Source organism: Leptonotus elevatus, chromosome 1, assembly GCF_054856555.1.
Source record: "Leptonotus elevatus isolate MCC_2025b chromosome 1, RoL_Lele_1.0, whole genome shotgun sequence".
NCBI classification, from domain to species: domain Eukaryota; kingdom Metazoa; phylum Chordata; class Actinopteri; order Syngnathiformes; family Syngnathidae; genus Leptonotus; species Leptonotus elevatus.
The window spans coordinates 13,368,763-13,396,317 of NC_141239.1; the positions used below are offsets into that span (position 1 = coordinate 13,368,763).

The 27,555-nt window shown below is 41.2% G+C and overlaps 1 protein-coding gene across 5 annotated transcripts in view; it reads right to left on the reverse strand.

Annotated features, from left to right (window-relative positions):
• Positions 1 to 10,623: 10,623 nt before the first annotated feature.
• LOC147180954 (netrin-G1-like) overlaps positions 10,624 to 27,555 on the reverse strand; it is an 83,990-nt gene continuing 67,058 nt past the window's right edge. For 3 of the 5 annotated variants that reach the window (XM_086091683.1, XM_086091691.1, XM_086091719.1), the window contains 3 exons: positions 22,503 to 22,529; positions 20,291 to 20,335; positions 10,624 to 14,072 (listed from right to left, as the gene is read on the reverse strand). In XM_086091683.1, the coding sequence (XP_085947809.1) occupies positions 13,846 to 14,072; positions 20,291 to 20,335; positions 22,503 to 22,529 (299 nt within the window). In that variant the 3' untranslated portion in view covers positions 10,624 to 13,845. The remainder of the gene's footprint in view (positions 14,073 to 20,290; positions 20,336 to 22,502; positions 22,530 to 27,555) is intronic. The other 2 variants (XM_086091700.1, XM_086091709.1) reach the window with 2 other exon arrangements.

The window sequence follows — 27,555 nt, forward strand, 5'->3', positions numbered from 1 at the left end:
ACAAAGAAACTCCTGGTGTACTGAGCAACAGACATCAAGCATGTCAGCCAAGCCGTTGCCGCTTCATATGCACCCCAAGAGAAAATAAGTTAACGTCTAATATATTAGAAATTATTTTACTACAGATTAAGTTGTCTGATTCACTTAAAAATCACTTTATCAACCTGTAACAGACTTGTACTTATGGTTAACAACAACCACAAAAATATTATTCATAAACTGTGGACGTGGCGGGGAATGTTAGAGTCTAGCCGATCAATAACGAAGGTGTTTCGTTATTCATTGGCTCCTGGCTTGTCAATCACACTTCTTGCATATGTGGCCCGAGTACGTAGCTTGCGTAGGCCTCTAGCGTAACAGTGTTTACCAGCGCAGTGGCGGCTTAGCGTCTTCCTACTGTAGCTAGCTCCTTGCGTGTGTGGATACAGGACCATCGAGCCGTAATAGAAAGACTGTTTTTGAGGTCGCTGAACGGAGGAGACGACGCCTGAAGCGAAGCCAAACAAAAGTCATTTTGGGCGAGTCTTTTCAGCGATGGCGTGCGCTAAAGCAGCAGAGAGGTCGGAAGGCGGATGGTTTGGTCGCTAAGTTTCTGCTGAACAGGTAACTTCAATTTACATTTGAGTAAGAACTATACTATGAAGTAAATTCGACATGTTGAATCGGCGTCGAGGCATTTGTTCACTGTGATTGGCTTTTAGCTAGCGAATCAGCGCACGGAGCAAGAGGAGGAAGTGATAAACGCGGATAAACAGTACTGATGGAAAGCCTTGACCATTTTTTTCCCCTCTCATTTTGTCACCCTGCTGTACCCCTCCGCATTTGAACGTACAATGTCTGTTTGGACAGAAGTTCGGGAAGACTTTGTCTCTTTGGTTCAAGAGAGGCCGACATTGTATGATATTACCGTTAAAGGGTATGCCGACAAAGGTATGAGAGCCAAACTATGGCATGACATGGAGACGCGACTGGATTATAGCAGGTAGGATTTACTTTTATTTAAGACACTGTGCAAAAAGCCGGAAGGTTTCATTCACACGCGAGGACATCGTGAGAGAAAAAGTAACCGTATGCATTGTTTACGTTTTTATATCCCGCCCCTGTAAAGAGGTTTCCGATTGCCTTTAGAAATAATGACTACGGCCGCCGGTGGTATAGAAGAGAATTACTTCTCGCCCATGCGCTGAAGGTACGTAATAGTCGGAGTCCGTGCGGTGTGTATTTACGTCATTTTCCTACGCGACGTGCCGATGTCTGGGCTGACGCCACAAGGGGTAGGCGTCGGTTACATTTGGCCGACGTCGGATTGGTGTATCTAGGCCTTTAGGGGAAAAAAACAAACAATCACTCAACATCCATAAATTTACAAATTCCTTTTCTTAATACCAGTAAGGCAGTGTCAATCAAACGGTCATTATTAAATGCTTGCCTGCAGGTTTACAGAAATTGTGAGTTTTGACGTTATTTAAAAGTGTGTTGTGTTCTCCTATAAAATCTGCTAATTATTCAGGCTGTACATCCCAAAAACACCGTGGCGAATGTGCTTGGAACAATCTTTTGGTAGGTTTTACAGCTAGAGATGTGTTATTTTAGTTCTCCCCCCCCATTACTTCCCCTTCCCAGTTCAACTTGTTAAGGCAGAGGCAAAGGGACCATTAAAGCGCACCACCGCCGCCACATGAAATAAATGAGGACAAACGGATTTCTTTGCGAGCTGTGGGAGGCGAGCAGACAGACTTGCTCTTTTATTTATGAACGCGTCAGGAGCAGATACACATATGATTCCTTTAACGGGGCAGGGCGTCGGCAAACCCGGCTGAGGCTGATTTGCAATCGAGGTGGCAAGATTTGATGGCATCGAGGGATAACGGATAAGAGCTCTGACGGTGACGCTGAGCAGAATTACCATCTGTAGCTGGAGAACTGATTGTATTAAAATGAGGAGTCATGCGATTGGGTTGTGGTCGGGACGAGAAAGATGATTTGTATTTTTCTTCTTCCTGGAGGCGGTCAACTTCCTCGCCTAAAGTTAAATTGAAAATACGCATCATGCCTTATTTCCTGTAGCTGTTGCGTAAGGCATGTATAGCCTATTGTGTGACATCTTCTATTTTGTCTTCCTATCGTAACACATATTGTCACATAGCATTGTTTTAGGTCACATCTTAATATATTACGCATGGTAAAATGGTGCCAAGCATCGTATTGCATCGATAATGGTACGGTCCTGTGCGCTTATGTCTATGGCTAAGATACGGACAGAGAAAGAAACACAAAGCGCAAAAATCTTTCATCGTATTGTTTCATTGTAGCTTGAAGCATTTTAGCGTATTACATGTTATGGCACCAGAGTGTATCACATAATATCGCGTCACATTATATTACACTGCGCATCGTAGCAAAATGGAATCCGTTTTGTTCCGGAATATACATTTGTACGACCGTTTGTCTTATGTCTACGGCGTGCCAAGACACAAAGAAACAGACATAAATCACTTTTAGCGTATTCTATCGCATTTTGTTACATCGTGGCTTATGGCATCATATCACTTTGGTTTGCATCACACCACATTGTACTACATCACATTGTATTGCATTATGTTATATTGTAATGCATCATATTGCATCGTGCCACATCGTATTATATTGTAAGGCTCCATATGACATTGTATCAGAATCTTACCGTATTGTGCCATTTGACATTGAAATGCATTGTATCACACTGTAATATATCACCCTATATTAATATATATATATAATATATCTCGCTACTCTATAATCAAAATGGTATGGTCACAAATTCCTTGAGCATATTATATCACAGCCCATCTTATTTTATGTTATCGTATCACTTTGGATTGTATCGTAACGTCACGTATTCTGTCATAACATCGTTTCGCCTTGTCACATCTCTTTGTATTTGGAATGGTAAATGGAGTGCTTTTATATCACACTTTTATTTACAACATATGGTGCCCAAAGCGTTTTACAAAGGCTCACATTCACCCATTTACCCCCAACCCCCCAATTCAAAAATAAAAATGGTATGTTCCCTTATTTAGACGGTATGCCAACATATTGATGGAGAAACTAGCACGGCATTTCATATTGTATGACATTGTATTATCATATTGCTTCACAATGTAATAAATCACATCATATACTATAATTTTGTTCCCATCGTAGTTGGGGGGGCCCATAACCTGTCTTAGGAAAAGTTTGCAATTTGTGACGCTTAATAACAACAACCGCCACCTACAGTACAAACGGACGGACATGTTAAGACACATTCGGCCTAGGTGGTAGTCTTTTATAATTCACTCGATAATTACCCAGACTGCTTCATGTCTCATACTCGTCTTACAATACAAAGCCGGCAGCCCCCGTCTTGGTATGTCAGCGGTGGTATGTTTCACCTTGCTGGAGCCAGTGAATGGAAAGGTGTTTACTTTTTGACTTGGCACTTTGTTCCATTTATTGATTTGTACTGTACATCGTTGCGAGTCAGCTGTCCGCCCACTAGCCCTCCTTGCCTTTCTTCGACTGACATGTTGCCAACTAAACACTGTTGATACATTTTTTACTTGTGGAGTTGGAAAAAATGAAATCAGACGCTCTTATAGACGCCACTAATCACATACAGTATGTACTGCTCACACTGAAAAACCGACCCAACTATTTTGGTTAATCAATTTACCCCAAAAGTTGGGTCAAATATATATATAGGTTGCTTTGTGGGTTATTAATTTAATTTGACCCAACTACCTGGGTTAAATAACAAAAAAAAGGCGGGTCGGTTCATTTTGACCCAATTCAACTTGGTTATTCACTAAACCCAAAAGGTTGGGTTTAATTAATAATGCACAAAGCAACCCAAATTTTTGACCCAGCTTTTTGAGTTAAATAACTCAATACATTTTTGTGTTAAATAACTAAAAAAGTTGGGTAGTTTTATTTTTAACCCAATTCAATTGGTTTATTCAATTAACACGTTGGGTCAAATGAATAACCCACAAAACAATCCCAAAAATTGGGTTGCTTTGTGGGTTAGTAATTTAACTTCTCTCAACTTTTTGGGTTAAATAACTGAAAAAGTTGGGTCGGTCTGTTCTTGACCCAATTTGGGCAATTTTTTTACCCAACTGTTTTTAGAGTGCATGAACGTACACAGTGTTGGGTTGGACGGTGGGTCTCAGTCCTGTTACTACGTCTCCATTAGCCTCACGATTCACAAGTGAGTGACGGCGAACTTTTATATTTTAAATATTTTTAATAGATTTTCTGGAAAACTTCGTGTGTGGTGGCCAATTAACTTGGGCGGCCCACTCAAGTATTAACATTGTGTGGCAAACACTGATGTCACTGAACTTCTTGAATTTCAATAAATAGAAAACAGAAGTTATGCATTCTAAAAACAGTTGGGTCAAAAATAACCAAACTATGGGCTAAAACAGACCGATCCTCTACTTGGGTCTATTTGGCCCAACTTATGAGTCAAGACATGGGTCTTTTAGTGTACAACAACTCACAGATATTGGTCAGATCCTTTACTTGGGTCAAAAAAATTGGGTTATTTTGTATAAAACAACCCAGAAAGTTGGGTCAAATTGACCCTTAAAGTGGATCGGTCCATTAAAAAAAAAAAATCCATAATTGGGTTACTTTTGACCCAAATATTTTTAGACTATGGTGTTGACCCTTTCACGTCCCACCCTGCTGACTTAGGCTCTAGTTGAGAATCAGTTGGAAGAAGACAAGCTAACAAACGAACAATGGAGGAGATTAGAATGAGTATCTCCTTTCTGTGTGTGGCTATTGACCACAGGAAGAAATAGTAAAGATCGTCACACAACCCCTACTAGAGTATGAATTATGCATATACTACGACATCTTTCGCAGTACTTTTGTCAAAATTTTGTACTTAGAATTGTACTTATGATTCTTCATCTGCAGCATATTATTTATACATTTTCTCTTGCAATGACATAGACACACATTGACAATCTGAACGTGTGCCCTGAGAAGCCAATAAATAAACAAAGCATCTTTTGTCAAGCAGCAGGTAGCTTCTGAGGATTGTTCTCAAACTCTCATTCTGCTCGTTTCCACCGTAAAGTCACACTTTTGTGTCCTTTGTTCCCGTGACAATGGTGCAGCAACGGTGACGGGTCAAGGATGAGTTATTCTTCGAAAGCGCGCATCACGCTTGCTTGAGCTCGGCACCCGCTGCTTTGATTCCCCAGCTTCTCTTAGCTCCACTGTAAACATCCCTGAGAGTCGGGAACACCACCGAAGACGTTTGTGGGCTTTTAATTTCAAGTTGAAAAAGCCGGGAAAGAAGCCGGGTGTCTCTGTTGCCGTTTTTAGCTGAAGCGCCATTAATATTCAAAGAGTTGTGGAATAAAACGCAGAGCTGGGGATAGGGTGAGGCTCATCATATATGCATGCTGATCGTATTATTATTTACATTGTTGACTGACAGAAAAGCATGCTCGCTACCGGTGCGACACAGCGTTTGTGTTTTGGGATCTTTGAGAAAAAGTAAGAATATGTGGTCACGCGGCACAAGAACATATGGCGAGGGTGCGGGCAGAATAAAACTCACAAATTTGCCACTTTATAAAGTGGCAAATTTGTGACTTACAAGAAATACACGTAGCGTACTACTCGAATGTTTGTGACGATATTTTTCGGTCTGGTTTTCAAATAAGGAGATAGTAATTGCTTTAGCAGAGATTAAGCATATGATGTTAAGCATTCACTCTTTGAAGCGTTTGGTACGGCCAGCGACAATGACCCCTCGCTTTGCGAAGGTCCACACCCTGAGGATCAAGCATTTAAGTTAATTTGTTAAAATGTATATTTACTTGTACATTTATGTTTCCAGATTTATTATTTACACATTCATAAAAATTTTTTTTTGTACAAGTAGCAAAGTTGATGTGTCCAATCTGCTGCTCTCCGTTATTCACTTGCATTTACCAAAAGTATGCAGGCTTCTGATTGGTTAGTGTTCGTCAACTGATAGGGGATCAGGAAGTGTTGTCACTCTAGTTGCTGTGTATGACAAGTGAAATTTAAATAAAGAATGAATCTGTCTTCATCCTGTATTTTCATTTTATAAACAGTATCCTATTAACCACCAACGAATCCTGACATTATAGCTACGCTACGTGAATTTCTCGTAAGTTTTGGAGGGTTTTTGTCCGCAAATCTGCCACTTTATTAAGTCGCATATTTGACACTTTATAAAATTGCAAATTTTCTACTTTATTAATTTGCGAGTTTCTTTTATCGGGAATATTGCCCCCACCCTCTAAAAAAATATATATTTATACGTGGCCCTAATACGCCGTCGTAAGAACGTTAGCACCCCACCTACTGTTTTTCATTTGATTGTTTTATATATCTGGCCTAGAAGTGCTCTCTATACAGTATAATTTTGTGACTACTTCTCCATCAAGTGAAATTTGACTTGACCTTCTATACGCCTTTTTTGATGACATAAGGCTCATGCTGACACAAATATCAAATTTTTAGCCACAAAGAGATATGATACGAGCATATACATCCCATGTGTGATTTTTTTTTTCTCTATTTCACGCTGCCCTGTGACCTGTATCGGAATTTAGCTGTATGGTGGCATAAAATCAGAACTGTGTCATTTCCGTAGTATCAACCATAACAATAGCATCATAAAATAATCAACATAGTAATGAAAAACATGTCTACGTAACTGATTAAGTGAAACAACCGCTTTAAAGAAATGAAAGTTTCTCTCTTTATTTTACCTTAAAATGGATTTACTCAGAAAGCTGTGTATATATTACTATTACATTTTCTTTTGTGTGTACGACTGGATAAGCTGATTAATTTTAAGCCAGTTTTTTTTTTTTTAGCTGCAAATTTAAATCTTATTGTGTAGATATGCAGCACATTGCGCCTGCTTTGGAGGCCAGTTGATTTGCACGACACTCACATTTAATATCACATTAACAGTGATTCATCCCAAAAAGCCTGGAGTATCAAGTATCATAAAAGAGCGATTTCATTGCACTAACATGTCATAAATGTAATTGTCGACCCTTAAACACCGCCGCAGTCGCTAATGTGCCACTTCACGTTTCGCGGGGGCCACTTCATGCGGCGAGACCTCCAGCTCAACTGTTAAATCACAGAAGAGTTTACAATGATGTTGGATAAATGAAGTTTTATTGCGTGCACTTGGACCACTAGCAAGTTTGCTGATTCAGAACCAAGTAACTGCAACAAAGTAATACTAGTAACCATTTTTAAGCATTTCTTTGCAGTGTTGTGTTGAAAACTTTGTTTGTTAGAGTGTTAATTAATTTCTGGTGTTAATTTAAGGCCATCATTAGTAGTTGCTAGTCTAGAAAACGGCGCTACAGTACGCGAAATAATTTGCTACAGATTACAAACTGTGAACGTCACATTACCTTGATGTTTTGATGCTACGTGGTTCATGCTAGCATTACTAGGTGTTGAAAGTTTAAAGTTAGTCGAACATATCTGCTGATATCTGACAAGTTTTGCAGTTGACTGGGTCTTAGTGGTAAAATGATATTATCCGTAAAAGTTGTGTCTCACCTTTGGGAGATTTCTTGGATACATTCCCATTTTCCACCCTTACCCTTAAGTTGGGATGCTAGTTGGCTACACATTCCTTATTTCGGAAATGAGGAAACAAACTGGTAGTCCTTTGTATTAATTGGTACCCAAGAAGTGCTGTCACTTTCAAAATAGTGATGGGTCGTTCGTAAACGAGCCAGTACAAAGAAGTGAACGATTAGAGCGTCATTACCCCCCCCCTCTCTTCCTATGTTGCTCTCTATTTTTCACGTGTCTGAAACAATGTTGGGCTCAGAGAGGGAGAGACTGGAAGAGAAAGGGGCGAGGGCATGCAGTACACTCGCAGCATGCCAAGCACGTGCTCCGCGTCTCCATCAGTCAGAGAGAGAGAGACGAGGAGGAGAAAACAAACAGAGAAGAGAGTTGAAGTATTTACTTTTTCTGAATTCCAATTTTAAATAAAATAAGGTATTTTATCCTGGACTTGGTGAGTAGCTTACAATGTTTTGTTTGCTGCTGCTGTTGCACTTAAATTACTACTCACTATTTTTGTTATTTGATTGTTATTTTTGTTGGTTGAGGTTTTAATTTTGTTGCTTATTTATTGTTTTAACTTTCAATAAAATAAACAAAAAAACATTTTTTTTTAACTTTATAATTGTTGCTTTTTACAGTCAGTAGAGTGAAATACTTAGTTCGCCAAGTCATTTATCAAAATGTATGCTAAATTTGTCGTAAATATTTAAAAAAGCTAAAGTTAAAAGAGCTGTTTGAGAGACAAAAAGAGCCGGCTCTTTTCACTGAGCCGATCCACATGAACCGGATCACCCAAAAGAGTCGAAAATCCCATCACTATCTTAAAATGGTTGGTGTGTTACAATATCGTGTGTTACAATATCGTCACTGCGTTCGACACAAGGTAATGAGATTTTGAGAGTTTTAGTTGACACAAAAAATGAAAGCATTTAAGATTATGCTTTTCATTTTGTATAAAGCTGAACTCACAAAATTCAAAAGCACAAACTTTAAAATCTGTATTTCAATATCTGATACATTTATTTTTATTTTTATGCAGAAGTGCAAATAGTTTGTATGTCAACTGTACTCTTACAGTACAGCATTCAACTTTTCAAGGACTTACCAACTCACAGGTATAGTTGCGTTTTTTTCCCTGGCTCAAATGAACACAATGCTAATGACGCGCATGTCTCAAGAAACATTAAACGCTCCACTGAATTAATATCCGATCCTGCTTGGCTTTAAATGCCTTTTTTCCATATTTGGTTCCACACAATTATTTTACAATTCCAAAACCAGCCGTTTTTTAAATCATTTTGTCAACGGTATGACTTAATGAGAGGCACTTACTGTAGATTCAAACACAGTAAGGTATTTCGCGACAACCCTCGGGAGGGGAATTAATCTCTCAAATAAAATTGGTCTCAGCACTCAATATGCCACCCAGTGGGATGCGACTTCATTTTTATTCATTGACCCTCTTTGAATTAAAGCTAATTTTCCCTCAGAGCGTCGCTGCCATGATGGCTCCCGCAGCAGGATGCCGCCTTTCCAGCGGACTCTCTTCCCTTCTCCCATTTTGATTCAAGGATTAGTCGTCATCTCAGATGGAAACTCGCCACTGACCAATCGTCTTTTGCGTTGGGTGTCTTTCTTGGGTCATATAAAGCCGATGGGGATTTTTAGGCCTGTGGTTCCGCCGATTCCTGTCGGATGAAGTGCATCACACAGCAAAAAGCAAAAATCATTGCGCACCACTCCAGACCTAATTTGAGCTAGATTCATCATGAAGCTTAATGGTAGGACTCCCAGATTTTCAATATGAAAAACCAAAACACTATAATTTTGCTGATTATCAAATATACAATACATTCTCACCAACAAGTTAGCAACTATTCATAACAAATATAATTGCAAGTCAATCTGGTGGTTGTGTTATTACTTAAGATAATGCTTAAGGCTAATCTTGGTTAACAGCACAACAGCACTAAACAAAACAAAGCACTCACCATGATTCAACCTTTTTGCTCGGCCCCGGCAGCAATTAGGGGAGCTGGCTGTGCCGTTTAGCTTGCGCCGGTACCACATTGTAAGATTAGAAAAAATGCCGGTTCAGCTTGCGTTGGGTTGGCTCTACCGACTACCTTTCCAGTGATTCTTAGACACGGAAGCAGGAAGTTCCGGTATGACAAAAATAGATACGGATGAGAATGAAAGAGCAAATGTGAAAGTATGATTGTGAATCGCTATGACAACTGTGTGACTGATTGGGACTCAAAACCAGGACTGTCACGATTCAAGCGGGACGACTGATGACCCTAGGTAGAAGTGTTTTTAGGCTTGATAGGACTATCAGTCATAAATTGATATTGACCAGCTGTTTGTGTTGACAATGAGCTTTGATTTGGCTCTTCTGTGAATGGTGCTGTGTTTTTGAGTCCAAGGTTCTGCTTCCATTTTTTATTTACTTTTGCTCTCATTCCTGGTTTAATAGGACTTCCAGTTGGTGCCGATATTGACCAGTTTGTGTACAAAATACTTTATTTTGGCTCTTGTGGCTCTGGTTTTGTGCATTAACTTCCATCTGTTTGTGCTGTTTTGGTCGGTTTCCATTTCCCGTTTTTGTTGTGATTCCCGTTGGCTTGATAGGCCTCTCAGTCATCGCCGGTATTGAACAGCATTTTGTGAACAGAGGACTTTATTTGGCTTGTCTGTGGCTGATGTCTGCATTTGTATCCATCTGTTTGTGCTGTTTGGCAAAACGGAGCACTGAGTTAAGACGTAGACTACTACCTTAGCTTTGCTAGCTAGCCACAGAGAAAGTGCTGCCTTATGTGTGTATTTTTTTAATGTCCAATTGGGATGAGTCGGGCTATAGAGTGGGGTTGACATTGGAGGAACCACTGTAGCTTTGTAAATAAAGCGCGCGCGCGCACACACACACACACACACACACGACTACACACTCAATTTTCAACAACAAGACAAGACATAATTTTTCCTTTTTCTCCTTTGGTGGAAGTGTATTCTGTGAGTGTGTAAACATTTTTTAAAGAGAACTGTGTGCGCACATAAGCAAACAAACGATACAACCAAACCCGTTACGTAGTCCACGTCTGCCTGCCGCAATAGAAAACAAGCAACACATCTTGGCTAATTCATGAAAATATCTTGTTTTTGTACAAAAATTAAATACACTTACTTTGATACTTTCTTTACCAAGCCCCGCACTCTAACATGAATACGAAGCAAAATTAAACACTTTATAAATTTTGTCAATGGCCTCCATCGTAGCACATGTGCAGCATTTGGCAAAACAAGGCGGGGAGAGGACGGGGAGGGGTTATAGGTGTAATCACAAGTCACCAGAAGCACGGGAAGTAAATGAGGGAAGGCAAAGAAGTGAAGAGACAAGAAGGGTAAGGAAGCAAGTGAGGCAATATGTTTGGAGATGTCCCCCATACACATATGTACTACATACATTACTCTCAACCCTCAGCATTTTCCTGGAAGGTGTAAATCACAACTCTTGACATTGAGGACATCTACTTGATTCATCTGATTTACACGCATTATATAATTAATGCTCAGTGCGAGTGCACCAATAATCCAAAACATACCCTGGCATGATCTTGTCTTGCCAGAGAACACATGGAGATGCGAGCAAATAATGCAAATAATACATTCTGGAATCAGAGAGCTCTATTGCATCCTTTTCATGCCAAGCTGATGCCAGTGCTGATTTCAGTACCAGTGCCTTTGGCTTCACACTGGCAGAGAACCAACCCAGATCGACATAATTAAGTCACCAATATAACATCCATACGTCATCTAAGCTGCGTTTTTATCGATCTGCAAACACAGTGTGAAGTTTAACAATCCGAGATGCCTACACGCCTTTGTGTTGAATGCGTGTCCCTGTCACACTGACGTCACGGCGCATCTAGTTATGTAAATAGTAAGTTCTGTCTGAATGGCACAGGCCATAAAATGACTCTACTGTGATGTGACAATTCACCGCAAAGGCAGTATGAAAGTGGCTAGAGGCAGAAAGCAAAACCAGAGCGAGATCATTATGTCACCAATATGTCACCGTATACGTCTCATCTGTGACTTTATCCCATCTCTCTGTCCTGTGTTTGGAAAGCACCAATGTCGGAAGGGCTGGTTGACCTACAAACTTGCCAGCTTCTGATGAAGTACCAAAGGCTAGAGTCGAGCCCCTTCTACACTTTACATCTACTTTATACAGGCTTTTTCGTGGCTCTCTATCCCGTACGTATAACGTGCCAATTGAGGATGGCGGGTTGAAGTCGAGCTGTAAATTTACTGGCTTATGACATATTATCAGAGGCCTAACAGAGGCGGCACGCCACCAGTGTGTAAAGCGATAGCAGGAAGTCACTACCAGTGTGTTAAGTTTAACACATGACTGCCCACGGCACCTTTCAGTCGAAAGCAATTATGGCCGTCCCAGACACTGGTGCTGACATTGAATTATCGTATGCGTAGCGCATCAACGTCTACATGAACGCTCACTACAGACACGGCAATGTCTCGCTTCGGCGAACTCTGTCTGGCTCTATTGTTATGCCAATTTGCTGGGAAAACAGCGTGAAAGGGGTTCTGTTAACCAAAACGACTGGAGTTTGCTGGCTTCTTGCTGTAAATTGGTCTTTGAAAGGTTGCACTAAGGACCCTGTGTGTTTTTAAATTCATCAGTGCTTATTGTGGTGGTGTCTTATGGCTCGTTACTGTGTCTCCCTTTCTGGACTTAATCCATCTTACATCCGAAGTCTTAAAATCTTATTGTGTCTGCTCTGTACTCATTCAAATTGTGTTGCATTATGTCATGCTTGCTTACCATGATGTATGTCTACTATCAGGACGGACGTAGATTTCGATTCAGACAGACAAAGTTCCAGGACTGGAGACACCGCCTTGAGTGGAACGCACTTTCCCAGCATTCTCTGTCATGCCTTCACGCACCCCTTGCTATCCTCCACAGCGCCATTATCATGACCATCTCTATGTTATCCACGTCTTCAAAATGTGTCTCTTTGAGGATAATGATACATTTCAGTACAATCCTAAGTAAATGTATGTCTCAGACTTTCTGACTTAAAACTGACTGCGGCATAGTTGCTCTTTGATATTTAATAAGAGGACCATCTTCCTGGCATGTGAGAAGACATTAGTAGTCAGAGCATAGTCCATGTCTAGTAAAGGTAATAGGATGTGACTTACAAGTGTGTAAAATAGGACGATCAACCAGCAAATCTATAAAGATTTCCTGCTTTGTCATGGCTATTTCACCATGTCAACGCGCCTGCTCACAAAACCCAGAGCAGCCAACAGTTCTTGTCCGAGAAGAACTCCGCCATGATGGAGTATCCTCGCTACTCGCCAGGCATGACAACAAGATGCTGATAGCGATGGACCTGTGGAGGATGCCGGCGTTCTGTCAGATCAGCATACCCGTATAGTAAACTATATCTGTAGCCTCACCCTAAACTCAACACAACCAACCTGTTCTTACTGTGCATGGCCTGTTCCCTACAGCGCAAGCACAGAAGTGCAAGGTATGCTACTCCGACGGCTTTGCTGTTTTGTCGAGACATTGGAAGAATTCCTTCCAGTTCTGCAGGAACACTTGTCAGAGAAGGCTGGGAAAGCGCGTGAGGATGATTACTTAAGTTTGGATTTGAAATGCCGGTTAATCTTTTGCAACGCCAGTCCTGGAGCCTTTCTGACACACCACCGGGATACCATCCTCTTATTTTAAAGTCATTTTAACTCTAACACCGCACACCTGACGGGGCTATTCATAAATGAAGTTCATGTTTTGGCTGAGGCACCGACACCAGCTGGTGAAAGGGATCTTAAACCTCCGTAAAGTCAAGATTTGCACATTTTCGTTAAACTGTGACTCAGGGAAAATATCGAGGGTTGGCACCTCTGAATTCTTTATGATAATTCTAAGAAAATGTGTAGGTTTGTACAGTTTTCAGGTAGTTCAGAATGCTCTCTTTAACAAAGTATCCGCCAATCACATCATATAACAGTTGTTTCCTGTGTGAGATTACAAGACAGCAGTGATGTTTCATCAGTCCATCTAGCGTACTATTGGGCGACGGCGTCCTGAGACGTACAAAAGAGTCGCTAGGTTGCTGAGGTCCACACTGTCCAGAGGTCCGCCTCGTTGCGTATGTCCGTCTTTTTAGGGGTTTTGGTTACTCAGCAAAGAGAAACAATCAGTAACAGAGAGGCGACAACAAGATGGTAAGCGGTAAGATGGCGGCGGGGGGCCCGTCCCAACAGTTGGTCGTCACACTCGCCGGGGCCCTGGCAACGGGCCCTCTCGCACAGGACACCGGTGAAGCCCGGGGAGCAGTGGCAGCGCTGGTGGTGGTGGCACGTGCCACCGTTCTGGCAGCGTAGCATAGCGTTGTCACACACCCGGGCTGCGGACACACACACACACACAAAATAGGGCGCGTCAGTCGGGAGCGTGTCGACAGGAGGTTCCGCAGGGGCACGAGCTGCCTCTTCTCGTCTTGTCTTGCGTCACCCGTACTCTTGAGGGAGATCGGGACAAGGACTTTCATGAGACATTTTTAGAGTGGCAAAGCGGGAACAACAAATAAACCCAGCAACACAAAATAAGCAGCAAAGCACGACAGCCATGAGGTGAAATTAATTAATTGAACAATGCGTGTATTGTGAGGCAGCCCATTGTGTTCATTTTCAGCGCTGGGAGGTGGAGTAGACAGATACTCATCCCAAACAACCCCACAAAACTACCGCCTTTTACTCAGAGGTGGGAAAATACTCACTTTGTACTTTCACACGGATATAGTTTGATACACTATACAGACACATATGTAAAAAAGAAAAAGACTGTCATTGTCATTCATATATGATAACCATTTTTGAAAACTTGGCACAACAACAAAATGTTGTTCTTTAACTTCTTCACTCCCAGCCATTTTCACTGATGCAACCCCCTTCGCTCTCGGCTGTTTCACTGGATTTTGACTGATTTTGTAAGGCCCACAGAATATTGTGTTCTATTGCTATAAAAACATGGAATCTACCAAAAGAAAGATTAGAGTCTCTTCTTTCATCAGGAAAAAAAGTATATTTCTATCTGTCCCAATTAGCATTAGAATATAGATAAGTTTCTTCATTATTCACAAATCTGTTTAAAACCGTGAGGAAAACAACTTTTTGCAACATGGCCCTGGGTTGATCTCTTATACTCTGCTGCCACCTGCTGGCCGTTTTTGTAATAACTACCATTGCTTCAACCGTTCTCTTCAATTCAGAGGCTGCATCAAAGCCTTCTGTATGCTCTAGCATAAAAAAACAACAAAATACAAACCGTATAAATACTGTTTTTGGACACTGGTAATATTTGAAATAGAACATATTTATACATGCATGTCGTTCTTTAAGTGCTACTTAGCTAGCAATAGCGCAACTTTTACGCTATCAACTGGCTTGTTCACATACTTTCACTAACATAGTGAACTAAGAAACAAAAAATACAAACTTAGCTGATGATAACCACGGAAAAAAATACATTGTGTTCTTTTTAGATAAGATAGAGAATTTTTCAACAGTGTTTTTTAGGCTGGCAAAAGACACACCATCAATTATTCTTGAAGCTGACATCATCAAACAATTATTTTTAGTAAGACCATGGATGGGGAATCCAAACTCTGAATTTGTCGCTGTTGTGGCTAATCCTCCTGGTTCACCTTCCTTCATGTCACTGCTGTCCCAGTTTTCTCTGCCTTATACTGTAGGTCCTCAAGAAATCAATCAATCATTCCATTACGATCTCAACAGTGATGCAGTTGATTTGACCACTTTCTACTTTTGTCTTTTTTCATTATGTCGACATATGAGAAGGTTGCTAAAAGTAACCAAACTATTTTGACAAAGGAGTAGAAAGTACAGGTTTGTTTTCAAATGTAGTTTTCCTATAGCCTACTTGAAAAAAACTACTTGAGTGGAGTAACAACGTAATTGGCCTTAATCCCAAGTCTTTTTATATACTAATAAATATTTCCCCACTGACTGATGTGTTTCCCCACTGACTGATGAGGAGTACATAAATTTAAGATTCACCATTCTGCAACACAACTCACAAGTCCATTATCCTCGAGCAGCCTCGCTGTTGGCAGAAGCGCAAATCTTGGAAGAGGTAATATTTACCCAGATATACCCATGTAATTATATAGCACCTGCAGCATACTTACTTTTTTTTTTGTCCCATGCCGCAGCTTTTTGTAAACTCAACAAATAAGGCAACACTCCTGACAATAGCAATTTAAAAAGGTGGTTAACGTGAGCATTTTTAATATCCCCCCCCCCCCCCCCCCCCCCCCTCACCCCCCAAAAGACGGAAACTAGGATTGGATTGGATTGTGAAAGTAAAACTGGAAGTTGCCCTCACAAGGTGGTTTGGATCCGAAAACTGACATGAAGCAGTTTTTTTCTCTCGTGTAAACACGGTATGTACAAAGATTAACATACACATAATAATGCCACATTTCCACTGAACGGTCCAATTCAATTGGTCGATCATGGTATGGTTCTTCCTGACCAGATTGATAACGCGTATTAGCTGCATTGACTAGCTTTTACCAGGCCCATCTTAAATGCTTCTGTAATTCCTCTTAAAGGCATATCAATGCTAACATGATCACTTTCACTCTGATTCCCATCACGGTGCCCTTGGAGAGAGTTTAGATGAGGCAGACTATATATAAACCTCTTGGTGTGTTTGCTGGGTGGAAGCAGAATCCTCCCTACAGATTCTCTTATGTCAACATCTGCTCGTGCTTTGCTAAATTCAAATTTTCATGAAAAGTCATGAAAAAACAACTCATAACCTGTCACAACAGTGTCAGGAGTCCTATAGTTAAAACTAAATTTTTTTCAATATTTTTTCCTCATACCATTTTATTTGTCATGCTCTGGCTTCGACAGTTACAACCTTACAGTTTAGTTAATGAACACCTGTCATTTTTCTTAACATCTAAGGATCTTGGTTTCCGCAGCCAGGAATAACACAACGCAGCAGACATGTCCATGAAAACATTTAACAGTAATACATTTAACAATAATGTATATATGGTGGAGACTGGGTTCAAGTTGTATTTTGAAATTGTGCAGAATTTCACAAATTGCTTCATGTTAAAGATTAGATAGCTCTTAATATGAAAAGAAAAATGCACTGAGCTGTCACCAGCGTCTTACAAATGTAATAATGACTTCTAGTGGCAGAAAAATGAGCAACACAAATCAATGTCATAATTGTTTTTGGTTTTTTTACAGTACTGTACATCTTCTTAATTTTAACTCAATTTTATGAAGTATTATGGAATTACTGTATCAATGACTAAAAGATGCAGCCATATTTCTTAGTGTAACATTATTTTCACTTTTATGTTAACAAGAGTATAACACTTAGAATTTTATATTTTATTGTACATTTAGAACAGATATACATTTAGTTTTTAATTGTCAGTTAACTGTTGAAGTCATGCGATTAGTTAAAATGACAAATTCTAATCACCTGACACCCCTACTTTAAAAAAACATACTTTAACATCCAAGATCCCTTGCCATATACTGGCAGAACCAGTGGCTTACTTGTTGGCCTGATTTCGGGTTACGTCACCGCCATATGAACGGAATTCCATTGTAAAAACTGAGGTCCCCTGTGCAGTGCACTCCATTTTGCCTAAACTGTTTCACAACGTGACTATTAACAGAATTCCTTATAACAAATTATTTCTGATTATGCCCATCCCTCGTGATAATACATTTACTTAGGCCTGAAAAGATTACGAGCAACACATCAATATTTCCAAATGGCCCCCGTCGGTCTACTTTAGATGCCCCAGCACAAATAAATAATGGGAGACAGTTTTCAGATACAGGATCTTCTAATTGTATGCCGCTTGCCTCAATTACGTCGGGTCGATAACTTTGGCCATGATGTCAGGGTAATCCGAAACCCTGCGCTCTCGGCTGCGCCTCTCCTGTTATCATATTAACATGAAAGCTTTGCCATTAATCACGACTGCCAGGACAGATGTTGATTATTAATCGCAGCCTCCGTAGTCAGACCCGGCAGACGGTGTTCAACAACAGTCAAAGATGGTGTTAACTAAAAATTCAGTTTTTTCATGGTAAATGGAACTACATTCATATATGAGAGAAGTTCTCTAAATGTCTTTCTTGGTCGCTGGTGTTGTATTGAGCACGCTACCGTTATAAAGCCGTTCTATGTTCTGGCCTCTTTAGACAGCATATTAGTTAGCACACTTCCTCTGATCGCAGACAATTAGTGCACTCCCCTCAGGATACATTTCAGATAATGAGCGCATAATATGTATCTTAAGGATTTACTATTTGCATCATTTCATCCCCTCACCCAATGAGAATTGAAAAGAGTATTAAGGAATTGGGTCGATAAGCAATATCAATACTTGAATCAGAATCTCTAAATGATCAATTAATTTTCATCCTTAATTGAAAGTAAAGTTTGAAAAACTAACTCTGGTTTGAAATTACAATTGTTCCTTTCTATTAAACCGTCGATGGATATTTAGGTTAAAATATAAACAAAAATACAATCCACCCCTATCTATCTTTGATATGGAGTTGTCATCCATTGTGTATATAACTGCATGTATTCTTCTAATCCACGCATCGGTGTGCCTGGCGTCATATTTGCAAGCATGTCAAGGTTTGCTTCACATCGCGCTCATGTGGAGCAGATATGACTTGGCACACAATGCACAGGATATGCGAACCTGAGGATTAAGACTCCATCTCTCCAGACCCGTCTACATAATAACCTCGCACCCAGGGGGTCTCAGCTCTCCTTTTTGGTCACCTTCCCCCTCTTGTACGCGGCTGCCCCGTAGAGAGAATTGTGGGTAATTAAATAGAGAACGCGGCCGCGGAGGTGTCGGAAGCTGCAGATGAACGCGATTGTGTGGCATGCATCCATGAGTGTAACAAAAGGCCGCGTGCCTTGTCGGGAGCGGCGAGCGTTGCATGCGTGATGAAAGCAGCCAGGCAACAAAGCTTCTTTCATACAGGGATCACACACAATTGTCAGAATGTCAGGCATCTAAATCACCACCATGGTTTGAAACCCTAACTCTGTCTTGGAATTCCAATTCGAAACCCTAACACTGGCCTGATATTTTGCAACCCTAATTCTGGCTTGAAACCCTAACCATGCTGTAAAACGCTCACTTACAGTTAAAACTTCAACCAAGTCTTGAAACCTTACTTGAAAACCCCTAACCCTGGCTTGAAACACCCAACCAATGTTTAAAACCTTAAACCTGGTTCAAAACCCCATTTTGAAACCCTAACCCTGGCTTGACACCCTATTTTCAAACCCTAACCATGGCTGGAAACCCTAATGTGAAACACTAACTCTGATTTGAAACTTTAACCCATGTTTAAAACCTTAATCCTGGTTTGAAACCCAACTTTGAAACACTAACTATGGCTTGAAAACCTATTTTGAATTTCTTACCCTAAACCCAGTCTTAAAATCCTACGTTGAAACCCAAATTCATGTTTAAAACTTTAACCCTGGATTGAAACACCCGCCCCCCTCCCAAACCATAACAATCTATTTTGAAACCCAAACCCTGGTTTTAAACTTTAACCCAGTCTCAAGACTTTGAAACACTCACCCAAGTATAAAACCTTAACCCTAGCTTAACACTCTGCAACCCTAACCATGTTTTAAAACCCTAATTCGAAATACTAATTTATGATTAAAACCTTAAACGAGTTTTGAAAACCCATTTCAGAATTTTCCTTTACTATAAAATGTTGTATGTGCCCCCACAAGTCTGTCATTCTGATTAATACTGCTGATACTTTGTGGAAAATTAATCAAGTAAAAAAAAATCAACCTGTTTTTATTCATCTCAGAGGGCACCAATTTAGCCACTTGCTGTCAACTGAAAATGACATCACAGAGCCTAAGGCAGGGGTGTTACATTCTGGACCTGAATGTTTTCATGACCAATATCAGGTTTCTGCAGATCTTGCTTATGTGCTGATCTTTTTAATCAGGTGTGTTGGAGGGAAACATCTAAAACATGGAGGATAGTTGGCATCAAGGACTGGATTTGGATACTCCTGGCCTAAGGCCTCAGCTTGCAAACGCCACACGACCAAACCCAGAAAACAGGTGAGCCGTGATTGGTCGTTACCTGAGCCTTGAGCAACTGCAAAATGGCCGCCCCCTGACATGGATAAAAATGGGTTGAGTTTTCTACCAAATTTTCCACAAACGCAATATTAATCAGAATGCCATGTTTAGGGCCACATAGAAAATATTGTAAATAACATTTTTGATTTGACTCCCCCTTTAAAACCCTTACCCATGTTTGAAACCAACTTTGTAATACAGATGGAAGTCGACTGTCCTGGGTACCTTCGAAAGCGGAAAATTGCCAGGGCACCCTTTTCAAAGTCAATACCACTGACATTGAACTGGTAATTTTCCACCCTCAGATCCGGACAACGGTGTGAAATCTGAAATGGCGGCATTACAGGCAAAGGGGCGTTGCGTTTTGTTGTTGTTGTTGTAATCGGCATGCTGAGATCACAAAGCCTCTAAGCCTACCTTGGTTACGATTTGCGACGCCAAGAGATGACGCGTTTGCTCGATCTGCGTAAAGACGGGGAAATGTTACACATCACTCTGGGTTGTCACAATCATCATGCCAGTTGAAGCACAGGGACAGCATGCGTGTTCCCAAGAACATTTGCGCAGCGCATTTGCAGTACAATGACGTGATTTAGTGACGTCCGTAGACTGATGATAAAGTTGGAGACATTTACATGTGGCGGCTGCTCTGTCACTCGCTACAAAAGTCACCTTCAGGCATCAGCATGCAGGGTGGGGAATGCATGGCAGGAGCCACATCCTTAAAAAAATAGACTTTTCTTCTCTGGCTGCGGGCAAATATTAGTCTGTGCTCTAGTGTGGGAGGCAGAAATTATTATTTGCACTACCTGCTGATAGACCAACCCAAACATGCGGGATGCGAGGATAGTATTTTTTTTAAACTCATCCTGTAGACCTTATTAAAGACTAACAAGATTTCAATGTAGATTTTAATTGAAAAAATATATATTATTAATGCAGACATACACAGGTTGGGGTCCTTAGATTATTAGGGAGTTAGATTCCTATGGTGGCGATGTAACCTGCATTTGTCTGAAATCACGTAGTCCATCGACAACCTTTGCTAACATAACAGTAAAGTCACGATTCAAGTAAATCCAGGGGTGAAAGTGGGCCAAAATGGTCCGGTACTACATTCCGGTAAAAGATTTGGGAACGGTGCTTTGGTTAAAAAAATATGATATAATATAATGTTATGAAAAATATCATGTTAAATAATTACCTGCCAGGCTGCCACACAAGAAGAAAACAATCTACTAACGTCAGATTTACATACACAACAAGTTACCAGAAGCGTAGGGAGCGTTTAGGCGGCACAACGATACAGTTGCGGACGGGCGCGAAAGTGCGTGGGGTGGCGCGGAGGACGCGTTTGGAGCGGTGGGAGGACATCCGCATATTCTGCAAATTTAAAAATGGAAACTTTTTGAGCATTTCGCCTCTCAGCCTGATGGGCTGAAATATGTGCTTCGGAGATGGACTACGTCACACACAGCAACAACACGGGCAACCACTTACCCCTGTATAAAATGGTATCCCCTCCTGCGGGTATAATGCATGTTTTTCAATAAATCCCACGGCAGGGGATGCAATTTTTGTACGGGGGTAATATTTTTGGCACAACAGTGGAACGCTTCCCCCTACTTTGGTGTGAACGTAGCATAAAGTGCTTCTAAATTGTTCCAGTGTGCCTGTGTAGCGTAATCCATTTCCACCGTCAATATAAATAATTTATTTATTCCACGGAGTTCTGTTCACCGGCTCCGTTCTCTGTGTATCTGACGAGTCGCGTCGATGTGCGCACATCGGTGTTTTTGTTATTTTGCACATCATCGACATTTTTTGGGGGGGAATCAAAATAAGTTTCTCGCGTATGCCTTGTTGCAACCATGTTACAGTAAGTGTAATGCAGTAGCCGTATGCATGTGTAAGACCTGTTGTTTTATTGTGTGCTATAGGTATAAGTGTGCCAAGCAGTTTTCTTTGCATTTTGGTGGTTTGAGGAGGTTTGACCCCCATAAAAAAATATATTTAAAAAATGTGGCTGTTCCGGCAAGAAATTCTAGCCACTTTCACCCCTGAGTAAATTAATTGTAGCCAATAAATATAAAACAATCAAAGATCAATCAGTAAGTATGGTAATAACTACCATTAAGTGTGCATTCCTGTACCATGTACATGTTACATGTATTCCATAATCTGTAAACCAAGGACTCCCCTGTCCAGTGGTACCTCAAAATTCAAAGACTGCTAATGTGGTAGAATTCGGAAACCGAACGGATGTGGGACACTGGAAGAATTGTAGTTCCACCAGCATCCCGGAATGGTGTGCGAACAAAGATTCCACTGGCAATACAAATGACAAATGAAGAAATCAGCTTGCCAGTGGTTGTGCATTGCACTGCGTCAACATAATGCTAAGATCGTTAAATGTCCTCTTGTAATCCTCTCATCAAGCAGAACATGAAAATGTAATTCCGACTAAGTGGCTTGACAGGATGAACTTTTACACTATGGCAAAATTAACAAGCAGATGACAGGAAAGAAGCGCATCTCGCATGCCGACATTTCCGGCATCACAAATGGTGTGTGTGTGTGTGGCGGGACAATCTAATCATGCGCATTGATAAAGAAATAGTCAACTTACGTGCAGGTCCGTGACTGCTGGGAATACCTGAGGAAGAATGCAAGAGCAACGTTTCAGTATATAACATGCGCAATAAATTTATTGAAAAGTGGTTTTCGTAAGTTAACGAGGGGCCAATCAATCTAATCAGGCACCATTGGTTTGTCAGGGCTACAGTACTTGAGGTATTAGGCTCGATTCAATCAAGCAGGTATAGTTTGGTTACGTTTAGAACCCCTTTTTTCTAGGGGTGGCCGATCACCAATCCCCAACCTTTAAAAAGCCTGACCTGCCGATCCAGATTTGTGCAAATCAGATTTTTCATAACTAGCAGCATACACCTTTGATGTTCCACTGTAAAACACTGAACAGTAGCTGGAAAAAATGCAAATGAGTTGTTTTAAGTAGTTATATCAAATAAAAATGAAAAGCCTATTAGTCATCTGAGCAGAAGAAGACAGTGACGGACTTTTTCAGACCTCTAAGAAGGGAGATTAGATCGGCGGACAAGATCGGTTTTATTTGTAGTACCTTTTAGACCCGCATTTTTTCCTGCTGGGCAAAATTTATTTTTTGTGGGGTGGGGTTTATCTCAAGTTTTTTGTTGTTATAGTGGACGCCATGATAATATGACTGTAACGTGTTGTAAACTTACCAAGCTTATATGCAACATTTTTAACATCATGTAAATCAACTTGCGATTGTGATCGGTTAGTTAAGATCCAATCATGAACCAGAAGTGTTGACATCATCCGAATTATGGGTTTTATTGGTTTGGACATGCGAATATGTCATGTCCACTGCAACCATCTATCAAGATCCCCCCCAAATTAAGGAAATTGAGACCAATCTCGATCCTGGCCAATCTATTGGTGCACCACTACTTTTTTCAGTGTTTCCAAACTGCCAATCTTTAAGACACTGTTTCAAAAAGTGTTTTGTTCAGGCTCCAGTCGCTTTAGTGAGGTACAGTTCAAATCCAGCTACTGTACTTTGATAGGCCAATTCCGTAGCCCCTTTTCAACAGTTTTTCTAGTCTCTGTGTCATTTATACAGAACAGCAACAGTTGTGAGAGGGGGGCGACAAAATCAACTGATAATTTTCTGTCTTTGCAGATAGAACCGTAGTAAAAATGCCTTGAGTATTGATACTAAGTGAAAATATATATATATATTTTTTTTTTTACAAAGACAGATCAAGAGTTACTAAGATCTAAAACAAACCTCTTGGTTGGAAACGTGGATTAAGTCATTCAAGATTTACCTTTAACCATTTATTCTGGTTACATCGAGTATGCTATCAATGTTTGGCTGCTGATTATGTTAATGCCATCAAGAGGGAAAGCTCCAAATAGCCTGTCTGTCTGTTATTATTTTTCTATGGGATATTGTTTACACACCACTGGCTTCACCGTAAGTCTAGCAAGCAAAATGGAGGGCAAACAATATTGCCGTGAAGCCCAAATGCATTCCGCGGCATCGATCAACCTTCCACCTAGCCTTTGAACCTCTTTTGCAACAATAAAATGAGATGATGCTCTCCGCAAAGTGGACTGTCAAAGTCATTCTTGAAGTCATTCTTCAAGAATCATCTTTCGTCTTTCAGACAAAGCTTTCTCCCACGTGACATTTTTTTTCAATGAAATATCCTAAGAATGAAGAATTATAATACTTTACATCGATGTAATAATCATGGGAAATGTCCTACTGCTGCTGTCGCCGAACAGATACAACGCAAGCAGACTGTTTTTGATGGCATGTTTCCAATGCGGGATTGGTGCGAGGTCAACTACACAGCCAGCTTTCAGTAGCTGTCGGGACCGAACAAAAAGGTTTGCTAAGTGTATTGATTGTTTAGCGCTGTTGAACTGTCAACCAAGATATAATTTATCCATTCATCCATCCATTATCTACTGCTTATCCGGGGTCGGGTCGCGGGGGCAGCAGCTTCAGCAGGGAAGTCCAGACTTCCCTCTCCCCAGCCACTTCAACCAGCTCCTCTGGCGGGATCCCAAGGCGCTCCCAGGCCAGCCGAGAGACATAGTCTCTCTCTAGCATGTCCTGGGGCCTCCCGCCGGTGAGCCATGCCCGGAACACCTCTCCGAGGAGGCGTCCAGGAGGCATCCAAACCAGATGCCTGAGCCACCTCAAGTGGTTCCTCTCAATGCAGAGGAACAGCAGCTGGACTCTGAGACCCTCCCAGATGACCGAGCTTCTCATCCTATCGGTAAGGGAGAGCCTGGACACCCTGTGGAAGAAACTCATTTCGGCATGCTAAGATCCAAGATCTTGTTCTTTCGGTCACTACCCACAGCTCGGGACCACAGGTGAGGGTAGGAATGTACTGTAGATCAACCAGTAAATCGAGAGCGTCGCCTTTCGACTCAGCACCTTCTTCACCACTATGGACCGATACAGAGTCCGCATCACTGCAGATGCTGTACCGATTCACCTGTCGAGCTCCCGCTCTATCCTGCCCCCACTTGTAAACAAGACCCCAATAAACTCCTCGACTTGGGGCAGGATCTCATCCCTGACCCGGAGAGGGCACTCCACCCTTTTCCGACTGAGGATCATGGTCTCGGATTTGGAGGTGCTTCACACTCAGCTGTGAATCGGTCCAGCGACAGTTGGCGATCACGACTTGAAGAAGCACCGCATCATCCGCAAAAAGCAGAGATGCAATGTTGAGGCCACCAAACCAGACCACCTCAACGCCTCGTCTGTGCCTAGAAATTCTGTCCATAACATTTATGAACATAATCTGTGACAAAGGGCAACCTTAGCGGAGTCCAACCCTCACTGGAAACGAATCCGACTTACTGCCAGCAATGAGGACCAAACCAAAGATAACACCTAGCATTGGCTAAAGTAATTTAAAAAGAAATCCTCAAATGAAGTCATTGAAAATGCTGCTCAAAGAAATAAAGTGATTTAACATAAAAGCGAAAGTCGCATACGTTCTAATACCTGAATAGGATGCATTCTAGTACCTGAATCAACCCTCATTGCGTTCTTACCTGCAAGACAAACTACTGCCCTGATTAAAGAGGAAGAACCTAATGACAGATGAGAGCTATTAAAGCCTAATTACGTTCTGCACGCTCAGCATATTTGCCTTCATACGAGGCCACTACATGTTTAATATTCCCGTCAGAAACACTAATGGATAAGGGTATGATGAGGAATAGGAATAATCCAAGACAAAAATAAGTTCATTCGGCACCTCAGGGGAGCAATATTGTTTCGTCACTTCCATGTGCGACATTATTGCATTTTATGCGGCTGCCAAATAAGCACTAATATTGCTTTTGAAGCGGCTAGATCCGGGTTTCATCAGTTCACTGCAGATGCGGCCATGCACTGGTCTTTTTATTATTATTTTTTTTTAATAACAGCCTGTCAATCCACGGTGCAAGGTGAACCTGGCAATATCTGCTCGGATTTCCACCGGAGCATCACATGACGTCGCATGTACAACAACAAAGAGACGTGATATTATCGAGAACAAACTGCCGGAGACGACACGGGTCGCATTTCCTGACACAAAATCGCAGATCGATTGGGAATGAGATATGACCAAGCGAAGGCGATCAAACGGAGCGTCTCGCGTCGCCGCAAAGTGTCATGATGGCAAGGCTGAGTCAGTGTGAACACATGAGCAGAGGGCTGGATCCTTCCACCATCTGGCCTTGCCTGCCTGCCCACCAGCAGCACATCCCTGAGTGACTGTATTGGATTTATAGAGGCAGCGAGCCCCCCCGCCGAAGGCATGGGATTTGATGAATGTGACTCAACTCCCATCCAAGATCATAATGTGGAATGTGCAAAAGAGCACCTTCTGCCTGCGAACGGACAGAAAAATAGGCAGCATTTCAAGTGGACTCTTGACAGTGAAATTTGCGTTCAATTGCTCATGAAAGAATGAAGATTAATTAATTCATCAGGCAGAATGGCAGGTATGGGAAAAACTTGGAGATTATGGAGAGGAAGAACTCTAATTAATTTGACAACAACAAAAAACACACTTTTTCACTTGGTGCACATCTGCCAGTTGTGAGGTCTGGGTTTTGTCCTACCTTTGTGAAGTTTTACATGTTCTTCACATTGTTGTGTAGGTTTTTTCTGGGTACTTCAAATTCCAAAAACATGCATCTTAAGTTTATTGGAGACTACAAATGATCCATTGGAGTCATCTAAATCCCCACATCTCATTCAGTCACCTGGGATCGGTTGTAGCTCACCCACAACCCTAATGAGGACACAAGCGCAAGGGTCATTCCATCTCAGTTCACCCAATGAGTGAAACTCTAAATTTCCAAATTTCAGCCTGATCAAATCAACAGTTTCTAAGATACTGTAGTTTGATTTTAGTAGTTTGTCATTTAGGTTGGGCGTGTCCCTGGTTGTGAATCTCAAGGTCAAAATATAGGCCAAAATAATTTATGTCAAACATACTTTGTTCCAAAACAAACGCCAGGTTAGGATTCCTTATTCCTTTCTCGTGGTTGCTGTAAAAAAGGCCATTTGAAATTTGGCAGCCACAGCCATTTTTGCAAAAAAAGTAAAAAAAAAAGCCTGCAAAATCTCACAAACCGTTGATTTGATCAGGCTGAAATGTTGCTTTCCATGCTATAAATTACCTAACCAAATTTTTGCTTAATTTGCAAGGGGCGGGGTTTCAAAATGCATTTTTCTCTGGGTGATCTGAGGTGGAATGACCCGCCTTGGAAAATGGATGGATGGCTATCTCAAAAAGGAATGATGGTGGAGAGGTTTTTCAGGACCCGTCCACACAAAAGCCAATTTCAATGTAACCTCACAAGTTTCTTACAGTTTAGACCGTTCGTCCACACGATGACGCGGTTTAGGAACTTGAAACCTTAGCTTGCTTATGCTTTTGCAGCAAAATATTTTGCTTCTTTATTCCCACGTTCAACAAGCGGTGTTGTACTTGAATCACCCGCCATTATCATTTCTCCTGTGTTCCTCTTTTTCATGTTGTTTCGATACATGCAAAGCCATGTTTGTTCTGTAGATTGCAATAAAGTTAGGAAAAAAAGTGTTTGTCTTC